Source organism: Epinephelus fuscoguttatus, linkage group LG9, assembly GCF_011397635.1.
Source record: "Epinephelus fuscoguttatus linkage group LG9, E.fuscoguttatus.final_Chr_v1".
Taxonomy (NCBI): Eukaryota; Metazoa; Chordata; class Actinopteri; order Perciformes; family Serranidae; genus Epinephelus; species Epinephelus fuscoguttatus.
The window spans coordinates 18,142,943-18,156,765 of NC_064760.1; the positions used below are offsets into that span (position 1 = coordinate 18,142,943).

At 41.2% G+C, this 13,823-nt stretch overlaps 1 protein-coding gene across 3 annotated transcripts in view; it reads left to right on the top strand.

Annotated features, from left to right (window-relative positions):
- The window catches only part of drp2 (dystrophin related protein 2), a 201,141-nt gene that overhangs the window by 111,701 nt on the left and 75,617 nt on the right, over positions 1-13,823 (top strand). For all 3 annotated transcript variants that reach the window (XM_049586080.1, XM_049586078.1, XM_049586079.1), the window contains exons 4-7: positions 1,155-1,275; positions 1,840-1,951; positions 6,087-6,243; positions 10,746-10,892. In XM_049586080.1, the coding sequence (XP_049442037.1) occupies positions 1,155-1,275; positions 1,840-1,951; positions 6,087-6,243; positions 10,746-10,892 (537 nt within the window). The remainder of the gene's footprint in view (positions 1-1,154; positions 1,276-1,839; positions 1,952-6,086; positions 6,244-10,745; positions 10,893-13,823) is intronic.

A 13,823-nucleotide genomic window follows, 5' to 3' on the forward strand; every position in this document is an offset into this window, starting at 1 on the left:
GGGCTGGATTCAGGGTAGATTTCAGGAACAAAAGGTTATAAAACTGGTCAAAAATATATACATTTTGTACTTGAAAGTACAAAGTAAGATATTAGGCTACATACTGTATAAAAATTTAAGTGCAGTAAAGTAAAAAAAGGATGTCGTCCCTATAAAATAATCCCCCAAATAGCTGTCAGAATCAAAAAATCTCCATTTTGTTCTCTTTGGCAGCACCTGCGATGATAAGTGGTACTAGTAGTGTGTTTGTTGGTAGACTGGCTACATTGTGATATGTAGCCCCATTTAGAGCACTCGTTAACCAGATTCTATAACTTGAAAAGTTTGTATCTGGATCAGTGTGACCCACTCCAGTGTTGCTTTGAAAATTCAGCACAAAAGTAAGATAATCATAAGTGCTATATCGTAGGCAATTGGACTTACTTGCGTTTCTTGAAGACATTTCGCCTTTCATCCAAGAAGCTTCTTCAGTTCTGAACTTTCGAATTCTTGTACCAGTCAAAGGGGCATTCTTCCCAAATTGATTGGCAACATGTCATTGAAGATTCTCAGTCATCCAGGTCATGGTCATCATAAGTGCTATATCATAGCACTTATATAGCATTTATGATGACCATGACCTGGATGATGGAGAATCTTGACCGACAAAAGTAAGATGGATTAGCTGTTCATGGAAAACATGGGATTTCCAAATGACTGGGCCCAGGTAATAAACCTGGAAAATGTTTGATGTTACTTGTGAGATCTGCTGGAATACACTAGGGCTACAACTAATTATTTTAATTATCAGTTCATCTGTTGATTATACATTTTTCAGACTATAAAATGTCAAAAAAATCTGAAGAATGTCAATCAAAATGTCTTCAAATGTTTTGTTTTGTTCCACCAGTAATACAAAATCTAAAGTTATTCAAGTTACAATTTTAAAGACAAAGCCTCACATTTGAGAAGCTGTAACCAGCCGATGATTGGCATTACTTTTGGTCTATTTTTAGGCAATGCTGTCTTGTTTGAGGAATAGGCAATGGTTCACCTTAGCCTACAGGACTCCTCCTCCTCAGCTACAACCAGCACTTGAGTGTGAAAAACAGCTTATGCCTTTCATTTTCTTCCACTTAGAAACACTCTCCTCCTCTCTGTTTGTCTCCCGGCAGGCGTTCATGGAGGATGTCAAGTCTCGCGGGCCGTTCATCTACTCAGTCTTGGAGTCTGCCCAGGCCTTTCTGGCTCAGCATCCCTTCCAGGAGCCAGAGGAGACCCTGACCGATGGAAAAGGTCTGCTCCCTTCACACTCTGTGCCAACTGCTGCGCCAGCCAAAATATCATACTTGCAACCTCCTCCACTAAGTTCATTGGGAAGGACCCATGCAGGTAGAATCTTCCATTAATAGTTACCAGCAGTGATTCGTCCTCTGGTGTCACACTGGGTTTAGGGAAAGTGTCCGGGTCGGGACCAATTAGCTCCAGCTCACCAGCTTCACGGTACCATCTGCCCAGATCAATAATACAGCAAGCTCTGCTGTTTCTCCACCGACATGTCCTCTTCGTACTGTTTGGCTCTTAGTACAGGACGCTCACCTGGGAAATATTGAAGCAATCTACCTGACTGTGCTCTCCTTGTGTGTCCAACTTGTTTTGCCCCTGGCCCTTCCTTTCTCTCTCTGTTTGTTGGTGCACCATTCGTCTCCGATCATTGCTCCTCTCATTGTCTGACCTCTAACCCCCGCTCTACTCTACACCCTGTTATTTCTCTGCCTGCTCTATTTTTTTACTTCCTCCTTTGCACCTTTATGCTTTTACCCCTGCGTGGCCTCGTCTAACCTCATCCACCCTCTGCAGAGGTCTCTCCACGCCGGCGAATCTTAAATGTGAGCCGCTCAGTGTGGAAGCAGGCAAACGTGGCCAGCGACCTGTGGGAGAAGCTGACGGCACGCTGTGTGGACCGCCATAGGTCAGACACTTTTTTTTTTACATTGTGTGTATCTTGTGCAGATGAAATGAGGTTCCTGGAGAGGTGGAAATAAAGCTACTCTTGCCTTTACATTTATCTGACAGCTTAAGTTACTTTACAGTTTATGATTTTACATTTAATAAAAAAAAACAAAAAAAAAACATGATAAGCATACGTAATACAATGTACTGATAAAGATTTCACCAGTGGTTCCTACCTTGATTTGTACACCTTTACAAATAGCAGTGTGTAGTTGTGGCCCTGTTTCACATTTCACACATCTGAGTTGTTCCACCAAAGAGACATTTTATCTCTAAACATGGTGTTATTTGAATAATTGGTCAGAGCTCAGACAAGTAAAAGTTTATGAGATGAAAGAAAAGCTTTATTTGTATAGGACATTTTTAAAACACACAGTTATGAAAAATGTAAATGAATGAATAAATCAAGTAAAAAATAAGGATGCAGAACACAGCACAATGAGAGACAGAAGAAACTAAAACAAACAAAACACAAAGATCTATAGAAATGTGTGCCCATGAAGGTGAGTTTTTAGTATCCGCTTCAAACAGTCCAAAGATTCAGAAAATCTGCTGATAAATTGGGGAAGATGGTTCCAGGGGGTTGGGGCTAAAATCGCAAATGCATTAGATTTGAGGACTGGAGTGGTTGAGAAGAGGTATGAGATTAGAAATGTGGGGCAAGGTCATGCAGTACCGTATATGTAATTAACAGGGTCTTGTAGTTAAATCTGAATTTTACAGAAAGCCAGTGGAGGGATGCAAGAACAGGTGCAATGCGTGAACAACAGTTACCTCTACTTAATAGCTTGGCACCTACATTTTGAACCAGCTGTGAGCGATTTAAAGCAGCTTGACCGAGACATGTGTGGAGGGAATTGCAATAATCTAGACACCATGGTAACATGGTGGTCAAAAGTTACATATTGGTCAGAGATTGAACCAAGATTCTTAGTAATAGGTTTAATATTTTATTGAAGAGGACCAATAAACCGATCAACTACTCCCTATGGCAAAGTTATCAGGACCAATTAAAAGAATTTGTCAGGGTTTAAGTGGAGAGAATTATAGGACATCCAGTCTTTGGAGTCAGCTAAGCCAGGACAGTTAGGACGACAGTTAATTCAGGTTATTGGGTTTGGCAGAGTAATAGATCGGTGTATCATCAGCATAAAGGTGATATGACATATCTTAGAGGTGAGTGAACAAACAATGTCAAAAGTGAAAACAAATTTGCAGAAAATAACTTATTGTTTCCTCTTTTTTTTTCTTTGATCTGCACTGATGCATCAATATAAATCTTATAATGTCAGAAGCAATGCTTTTGCTGATAACACTTCTATACTTGTTGAATGCAGTAGTAATAGAGTACTTCTGCGTCGTCATATTGGTACTTTCACTTGAGTTAAACATTTGAATACTTCTTCAGACACTGGGTTTCTGTATTTGTCCATGTCAGTAATTGTAAAAGCACAAAAATATTAATTTTTTTTCTGTTGAGAGTAGTGGCTTTATAAGTTTATAATCAAGGTAAGTGTATGAAGCAGACTTTGAGTCAGATCTCTGTTCAGAACAGCAGCATTTTCCTATCCTCTGAAAGCTTTTTAATTCAGGTTTTGGTGAATATTTCTGAATTGAATTAATAATGTAACGTCATAATGAAGGTAACAGGGGAGGTCAGTAAGTTCTATGTGCCATGTGCTCATTAAACTTTCACCTGAAAGCAAACCTTTTGAAATGAATAAAAAAATCTTCATGAATGAAGAATGAAGGAACTGAATCAAGCTTGAATAAAAATCTTATGATGTGTTCAATGTTCACGGTTCATTAATTGTCGATGTTAATTATTTGTCAGGGTTCATTTATTGTCATTGTACAACACTGGGTTGCCCAACAAATGCACGCTACACGAGAAAACCAGAAACAAAACAAAAACAAGTGGATTTCTTAGTGCTTCTTGCATCAGAGGAATGTAAACAGCAGCAACAAAAACACTGGGGAATTCTCTGGTCAGATTAGTCAGCATCCTTAGGGAGCCTTCACACCTATAGTTTGGTTCATTCTGCCTGGACTGTGAGGAAAAAATGATATTGTTGAATTGTAGCTCTGATAATGGTTCCTGTTTACACTGACTTTTTTACAAACAAACACAGGGAGTAAACTTGAAGTTAAACAGACTTACAGGTGGCTCGTTGATTGGACAGCGTTGGTGATCATCCTGCAACATCAGGACCCACTTGGGGAAATCAGATTGCAATGACTGACAGACGTTTATGCAGCACTTAAGTGCATATTTATGTTCGTCGGTGTCACAAACAGCTCACAAAGAAACAGCTGGTTATGAGCATTATTAGTATTATTAGACAGATATAATACAAATGAACCACATGCTATGAATAATGACTAACAGGTAGAGACAGGAGGACAAGGAAGCGTATTGTACAGTTAGGGCGCAAATTTTTTCCTGATTAACAGGTTAAAACTGTTAAAAGTGATGAACTTTTGTCAGTTCATGAAGTCCATTTACTGTAAGTGTGTCAGTGATTCCACAGTAATAAGCCCTGCATCATGACATGCATATGTGTCACCATTGTTATCAAATAATATGTATAAATAGGTTATATATACACCGATCAGCCAAAACCTTAAAACCACTGGCGGAGGAGGTGATTAATATTGATCATATTGTTTTAACGCAATGTTCTGCTGGGAAACTTTTGGTTCCTGGTATTCATGTGGATACCACTTGACACGCAGCACCACCCAAACACTACTACACCCTGCCTCATGGCAACAATGCACCTTGATGGCAGTGGTCACCAAGCAGAACAATGCACCATGCCACACTGCAAAAGCAGCTCAGGAATGGCCTGAAGAATGTGACAGAGTGCTCAACGCATCAACCTGGCCTCCAAATGCCCCAGATCGCAATCTGATTGGGCATTCATGGGATGTGTCAGTACCCCAGAGGTACCCCTGATCCACTGTGGGGCCTTTTTGGATCGGACTTGGCTCTGACATGTCAAGGCGTGGACACAGGACCTCTGGGGGTGTCCTGTGGAGTCTGGCACTGGAGCGTTGGCGGTGGATCCTTTGAGACCTGTTGGTTGTGAGATGGGATACTGGCATGTCCCACTGATGCTCGATCAGATTGGGATCTGGGGAATTGAAGGCCAGGTTGATGCCTTGCACTCTTCGTTATGTTCCTTGGGCCATTTCTGAGCATTGTTTGTGGTGAGGCATGGTGCATGTTCTGCTGGAGGAAGGGCACCGCCATTGAGGAGTGTTATTGCTATGAGGGGGGCGACTTGGTCCGCAACAGTGCTTGGATGAGTGAAGTGCTTCAAGTGGCATCCACATGAATGCCAGGACCAAAGATTTCCCAGCAGAAAATTGCATTGTAGCAAGATGATCGGTATTATATCTGTCAATGGTTTTAATGTTTTGGCTGATCGGCGCACAAGGACTTTAAGCTACAAATCAATTATGAGATCATGGACAGATTTCACAATCAGTAGATGGATTTATTAATAGCTTAGCTTCTGAAATCATGCTTAATCCATATTAGAGTTTGTTTTTACTGAATCAACAGGCTAGGTGTGAAAGTTTTTACCATACAGCACAAATGTGCCTGTAACTTTTCAAGCTATGAAGTTGGGAGTGTTATTTCTTTCTGAGACTGTGTGTGTGTGTGTGTGTGTGTGTGCGTGTGTGTGTGTGTGTGTGTGTGAGAGTTGATCCATAGCAGGGTTCTGCTGCAATACATTACACGTAATACAATTACCATAACCTGATTACAAAATGCGGCAAATATAATCCATTACAGAAACAATTAGGAACACACATTCATCAAGTTTTAGATCATTGAAAATTCAGAGCTCAGTAGAATATTAAAACCTGTTTTCAAAGAAAAGGCATTTAGATTATGAAATGATGGTATGGAATAATGTGCATGCTGCTCAGCTGAAATGACAGTCTGTAAATTTAAATAAATGATGTGTTGGACTGCATGCTCTGTGGGTTTTGATAGAATTTTTTGTGCTTGCATTAGCTCCAAATTTTTATGGTGCAGGTAGTTAACTGTAATGAATTATGTTTTCAACAAAACTCCCCAGACACATGGAGAGGACATTAGAGCGTCTGCTCCAGATCCAGGCGGCGATGGAGGAGCTGGCAGTGGCCCTGGAGCAGGCAGAGGGGGTGAGAGACGCCTGGGAGCCCGTAGGAGACCTCTTCATCGACTCTTTGCAGGACCACATAGACGCCACCAAGGTAGACACAGAAAACATGCTGCATTACGTACACACTCTGTCTTTCTTCTTATCTCCCTAATGCACACACACTCGTACATGCAGACATGTTATCATGAATCCCAGATATAAATGGCTTTTACCTGTGGAGTAACTTAATTGTCTCCTTTGAAGTAATCGCCTCCGACTAACCCAGAAAAACGCACTTTAACACATTATAAACAAACATCAAAACAGTGACATCCTGCTTTTTTATCACAATAACACAGCAGTGGTATGGTGCTCATGAATAAGTGAGGGACGTGTACAAGGCTGGGTTGCTTTAAAGTGTTTGTTTTGGTTGCCTGTGTACACACGTCCCTTTCGGAGTAGCTGCGATCTGACAGATGATGACAAGGACGCGGCACTTCAAACTGACACAGCGAGATGGCAGAGGTTACAATCCCCCAGTTGGAAAGATGTTGTTAAGCAAATGGCAGGTCATCGGTTCAGTCATTATGGAGTGCTGAGGTGCTGCTGCTGCCTGTAATTTGTGTGGCGCTGTTCATTAGAGGTGAGGGCACTTCACAATAATCATGTCACTGTTTGGGCTCCTGTCACAGGCAGCACATGTTCGGCTTAGTCTTTAGGGCAGGACTGTCAAGTAGGCGTCATCTCCCTCACTCACTTAAATGTAGTCACAGACACATATAAAAGCACGCTCTCACAGATGCATGCAAATTAGACACACAGAAAGCCACATACTGCACACTTGCATACACACAGATAGAGCAGTGACTAAGGCTTATTTCAGTCGGTCTATAATTTGATCTATAAAATGCCAGTCACAGCTTTTCAAAATCCCAAAGTACCATATTTAAAGTCCCCCTGCAGACATGTTTTAATACATGCTACAGTAATATTTAGTTAACATGGGTATTCCACATAATACATGGCTGACGTTAGCATTCAAGGAAGCATCGGAGAGATTCAGCCGAACATGTTTGAGCCTCAGTCAGACTCAGATCAAGAATCTGGCGTGCAACAAAATCAGTGACTAGCAGACATATCGAATAGTAACTAAGTGTAGCTAGCATCTTTCATTTGTTAACGCTTGTAGGAGCAGAATATGCATGAATGATTTTTTTTTTATATGGTGTATACGTTCTATTGGGAGTCAGGTCTCACAGGGTAATTAGCAGTCATCACTATACATAGTAGGGACCTTTCTTTTTCTGGTCAGGTGTTCCACCCAGAAGGAAAATGTTTTTGACCGCTCAAGCAGCTTGTTGCTGCAGGAGTTAAACATGTGGATGTTTTTGAGGATTTTTGGAAACATGTTTGAGTTTAATGGACACTGACAAGTTTAATTGATCAGACATGGTAACAATCAGCGTGTCGGTTAAGTCATCCCATGGCTTGAAGCATCGGCGTAGCCTCTACAATGCTGTTTGTTAGCAGGTAAGCTAACTGGCAGTGGCTGACACAGCGTTCATGGGTCCTGACATGCAGGGGCTGACACGCAACAAATGGCTGCATGTTGGAATCAAACCTATGTCGCTGCAAAGGACTCACGCACACACTCTACCAGGTGAACTAGAAGGCAACCCTGCGTTGAGGTTTTTGGTAGATAGTGGAATAAAGCGGCATGGTGGAGTAGTGGTTAGCATGTAGCAGAGTTTGCATGTTCTCCTTGTGTCAGTGTGGGTTTCCTCCAGGTACTCCAGCTTCCTCCCACAGTCCAAAGACATGCAGGTTAATTGGTGACTCTAAATTGGCCGTAGGTGTGAATGTGAGTGTGAATGGTTGTCTGTCTCTATGTGTCCGCCCTGTGATAGTCTGTCCAGGGTCTACCCCGCCTCTCGCCTAATGTCAGTTGGGACAGGCTCCAGCCCCCCGCGACCCCCAACAGGATAAGCGGTTACAGAAAATGAATGAATGAATGAATGAATGAATGAATGAATGGAATAAAGATCCAAAAATCCACAATGTTTGTGGTCAAACTTTCCCTAATGCTAACTAATGCTAATGCTAACTTTGCTCCCTGTACTGACAAGTCCGCTCTGCACTCAAGGTTTCAGGTTTCTTTGCCAGTGTTGTATCAGAGTCTCTTCCCCGTCGATACATGTTACCGTATTTGACAGTGATTGGATTTCATCATAGTGGCGTACCTGATCTAATTTGCCCAGTGTATGTTTGAATCTCAGATTTTAGGTAAGTGCAGAGACATTGTCCCTCTGTAGAGGACTGTGGATGGACCTCTATAGTGACAAACTTTGCGCAGGTACAAGTCACTGTAGTCAAGGACAGACATTTTGGAGTGGAGAGGGACTTTGAACTATTTTGATTCATCTGATTAACAATCCAAAACCCAAAAAAACGTATTTGCTATCAAAGCAGCAAACCCACCTTCCTTGCTGGAAAAAAGGTTACTTAAAAATTAATCAATTATTAAAACAGCTTTAGATTAATTTCCTCTTGATTGCCTATTAAACTAATTGTTCCAGCTCTACACTAACAGTATGCACTGACACAGACAAACAAATGTGCACACTTGCTCTGAGACGCCCAGCATAACAGTGATGCATTTTTACCTTCCTTATAATTTTTGTTGCCTCTCCCTTTTACATTGTCCCTGCTGGTGTCTAAAGATAGTCAGCATATTTGCAGATATCAGGGATTAATGTCCTGCCATTATAGGAAGCCATTCTGTTGAAATTCACATCTACACAGTGTGAAGCTTCCACGGGGTTACAAATTACTCAAGCTGCGGTAGATCATCCATCACAGTAAACATGAAACCTTAATTTGATTTCAGCCGCATTTGTGTTTGAACATTATTTTAATGTGCTGGAGTTTTTACATAAATCCACACCCTGTCATTCAAACGGTGCTCTTGGGAAGAAATGCGGAGAAGTAATCCCCAAAAAACATGAGACTTCAGGCTGTCCTAAGGCTGAGTTTGCTGGAGTTCATGCCACGCAGCTTCCTAGTTGTGAATGCCTTATAGTACCTTTCACTCCTAATCTTTTATGTAGGTCTCCTCTGTGTTATGTCAAATAAGACATCATCAGGATGAAATTAAAAAAAAAAAAATCATAAACAACATGTCCTCTTTATTTATAGTGTCTTCAGCCATATTCTCATGGAAGTAATATTACCTTGGGTCCTCAGGCAATTTGTAATAATTGTGATTGCCCTCTACAGCCCTACTCACACGGGACTAGTATTACCAGGGGAGCTCACGTAATTTAGAAAATAGGTCATATGATATTGTCATAACAGTCCTATGTGAATCAGCATGCTGCAATTACATGGAGTCACGCAGATGGTAGGCAGCAGACAGAAAACAGCTTCTCGATGGTATGAAAAAACAAACACACAGTCCAAAGGAAGACAGTTCGGTAAAGCAGAGCATGCATAACAATATGTTGCGATGGTGATGTCATATTGTTTACAAAGAATGGAATAGAATACAATAAATAAAGTTATTTCATGTTTATTATTTCATGCAGTTGTGGAATTGTCCAGTAATTGTCCAGGGCTGTGTTCAGCCCCGATAAAACGTAGTAAAACATTCATCCAAACAGAAGCGATGGTGCATTGAGCACCCTGTTGTGTAATGCAGGCACACTGCCTTTTATGAAATTCAAGCCAAATTTGCTTTATTGGCATGGGAAAACTTACATTTACATCGCCAAAGCAAGTGTAAGATAAAAGCAAAAATTTTGTATACTGTTCACTAATTTAATATCTACCAGAATGTGGTTTGTATACACATTGCTGCTGATTGGGTGCATCACTGACACACTCACCCAATGAGAGAAAAAAACCCTCATAGTTAGTTGCGCACCATTTTAAGGAAACATGTCGTTCAACCTGGAAATCGTAGCAAAATGGTGCACACCGTTTTGAGATCGAACATGCCCCAGATTGCTCGTGTTTTCCTCTTGTGTGAGGAGCTACGTAACATTTGGTTGTAAATTCCGTCACGGAGGATGGCAAAAAGTTCTAATGCCATCTGCTGTAGCTGTTGCTGGCATTTGTTGCTGATCTTACCTTATTTAACCCTCCTTCTCCTGTCCAATAAAATGATATCTGGTTTGTCATCTGCCGTCTCCCTGATTTCATGTGGACGCAGCATTAATCACAAGCCTGGTGATAGTAGACCTGTGAGACAAGAGGTCCAGCAATTTAGATATAAGTATATTTTAAGTTAGGTGTGGCACTGTGAAGTACATGATGAACAGAGGCTGGTGCTATTCAAATATCATTATACATTCTTTTCACTTTGACTTAAGTTAATATGCGGTTACTGCCAAATATTTTCCAGATAGAACAGAGCTGACAGCAATAACAGATCACATTTCAATTGATTTTTGTCACTAATTTAATTTCAGTGGAGTTTTTGTCCAGACCGGGTGTGTGCCTGAGTCTGATATCTTTCCTAAATTTAATATATTTTATATCTCTGCCTTTTTCCTCTTTTCTATCCCTCCATCTCCATTCCTTCTGCTCGTCTTGTGCTCTCTTGTCCTCCTGCAGTTATTTAAGGAGGAGCTGACCCAAGTGAAGGAGGGCATGAAGCACATCAATGATCTTGCCCACCAGCTGGCTATCTCTGATGTCCATTTGTCGATGGAGAACGCCCGCGCCCTGGAGCATCTCAACAGCAGATGGAAAGTGCTTCAGGTAGAGTTCACTGCTGGGTCTGTGTTGCCCGTTTGACGCTGTCAGCAGCAGCTTTTCCTGCAGTCGGATTCAAAGGAGACATTAGAGAGCGATTCCAAGTGTAATGTTTGTATTAATGCAAGTTCAGGGTTTATGTGACCCCAGGCCTCCAACTGCTTTACTGTTTGTCCTCTATCACTTTGTGAGGCTGTGAAGGACTGTGTGAATTAGGGAATGGATAAAGGGCGTGTGTGTCCTTATGTGTGTGAGATGGTGAATTCTGATATCATTAGAGGGGGTGATCAGATAAGGTTTTCAAGCTGATAGATGAATGCCAGTTACTCACAGGGATCATTAAAACCACAGAACAAAGTGGCTTATGTGCAGGTAAAATATTAGCAGGATACTTTGCCGAATTTCAGCCAACTTTGCATCATAGCACCGTGGGTGGTGTGTGTGTAAATGAACTACTGTATGGTAAACTTCCCTCCATCTTACCAGCGTCTAGATCTCCCTGCTCATCTCTACAGGATACTATTGATTATGTTAGGCTGGGTAAAACTTTTGGGCTGCTTTCATCTACATCTGGCAGGGTTTTGAAAATGTTGTCTAAACATTATTTGATTGTCTGAATGCACTCTTTATGGGTGGCAATCGTCCATTAACTAACATTTTATTTTGGGTTGTTTAATGCAACAGAAAGCTTTTCATGCCTATGATGTTTCTTCTGTCGCGTATGTAATGATTTTACAGTTTTACACCAGTTTCTGGCATGGTTATGATTTGAGCTGTTTTCTATTGAGTTGGATTGGGCTTAAATTGTGATTTGGCCGGAAACTGTCAATCGGATTTGGCAGCACTGCCCTAGGCCACCATGGCACCCTTAGTGTGGATCCTTAGGCTACTGGGGAAAGCCAGTAATTTCCAGATTAGTGCATACCTACCTACCCAGACAATTGTTAAAGATGTATTTCACTGCTAGAGATGGTCTTTCCATAAAAATGGGCTGTATTCACTTGAAAAACAGCCCAAGAGCCAGCTCTGTCAGATGACCCCTTCAGGTCATTCGGCAGATTTGGAATGGCTCTTGAAATGTTTTTCAAACTACTGGTTATACTTACACACTTTTTATGCCCATCACTACGGACACAAATAGTATAGACACTGATTAAGAAAGACCCCCCCTCCCCTCTCTCAAACCAAACTCCAATCGAACAGTAAAACTAGGCAGTGCTGATCAAATATAAACCAATGATCTATTACCGCATCGCCTGTTTCTGGTCAGTTATAGGTGGGTGGACACAGCAAAGTCTGTGATGACCATGAAAAAGCTTGTATTCACAATATTTTCAAAACCTGCCAAATGTTGACAGAAGCAGCCCAGATTTTATCTGCCAGTTTAAAGCCCTATTTCCCCGCCCAATGTAATCAAAAGTAGCCCACCAACATGGCAACACTGACTCAGAGGTTGAGGCACCGTCCATGACCTCAAACATGCCAGGTTTGAGTCCAGATGGGAACCTCTGTTGCAGGTTGTTTGACATATCCTTCCTCATTTTCTGTCATCTTTTCACTGTCAGTTGTTGAATAAAGGCATAAACGTCAGCTCCCCAAAAGATCAACACCAGTGCACAAGCTTTACCTGCAATTTTTATTAGATAAAAAGCTGTTAAAGAATTACATTAAACAAAGATCCTTGGCTAGATTCAGACCAGGGATATTGCAATCATATGTTTAATATCACAAACCAAGATTATGGTTTGTCTATAAGAACCCTGGAGGAGTGTGTAGTAGCTCAGTATATAGGGCGGGCACTACATGTACAAAGACAGTATCCTTGCCTCAGCGGCCATGGGCTCATTTCCAGCCCGTGGCCCCTTGTTGCATGCCACCTCCTCTTTCTCCTCCTTTCACACTTCAAAACTGTCTTGTCATTAAAGGCAAAAAAAGCCCCAGAAAAATATTCGTTGTAAAAAGAAACCCGGAAAAGCTGCAATGTCTCACTTGGCAGCTGTCGTGCTTAGGTGTTACGCCAACCACCATCCCCTCCACCTCCCGATGACAAAGTCAGCTCTTATCTAATCTCAACCATCTCAGTTCATTTCAAATCAATTAACATACTCTTACTTCTGTTGTGTAACCTGCCACAGTGAAAGGAAATGGAGAACAAAGAAAAGAACATCAATAGAAATGATGAACAAAATCAATCCAAATTCCCGTAAAAGACATGCTTTGCAAAACAGTCAGTTCTTTTAGTAAATAGACGAAAAGTAATTTGTAGTTAAACATGTTTATCCACATTAGGTAAAGCCAGCTAAGGTATGAGAGGATAGGGGGTTACAGAGGTTGCATGAGCTGCTAAAACTATTTTAAAAATGTCCAAATATATATTTAGATCAACTTCTGTCCACATCTAATTCCAACAGCCTTCACACACCAGTCTTGTTATGGATCTGTCTAACAGCTGTTGTTTTTCAGCAGCTCTTCGTTCCTGTGATGAGTTGAGCTCAGTATTTCTCTAATGAACAAACTTTAAAGAGACGAGAAAAACCTTTACATGTGGTTTATTAGTCAGAGACTACTGTGGTCAGAAGATAGAACAGTTAACACGTAGAGTTGCTGTGAAGATCAGGGCTCTGGTATTTTTATACATCATGAATTGGATGTTTAAGTGAGAAATACGATAAAATGAAATGAATCAAAATATGAATCCATGCACTTACATGAAGGAGGCAATTCTTCAGTGAATGAAAGGCATGTATGCTTAAAGCCTTTTAAAAATCAAGGGTAAAGTGCCTTGTATTCATTGTACTGTACTCGCCCACCCCTTGATGCTTAGCTGAATGTATGGATGCATTATCCAAAGAGCATTACTGTCACTGTATAGTGTTCAGCGTTCAGGCTTAAGCTGCATTCTCCATCAGCGGCCTGTGTAGTGCTCCTACAAGCACA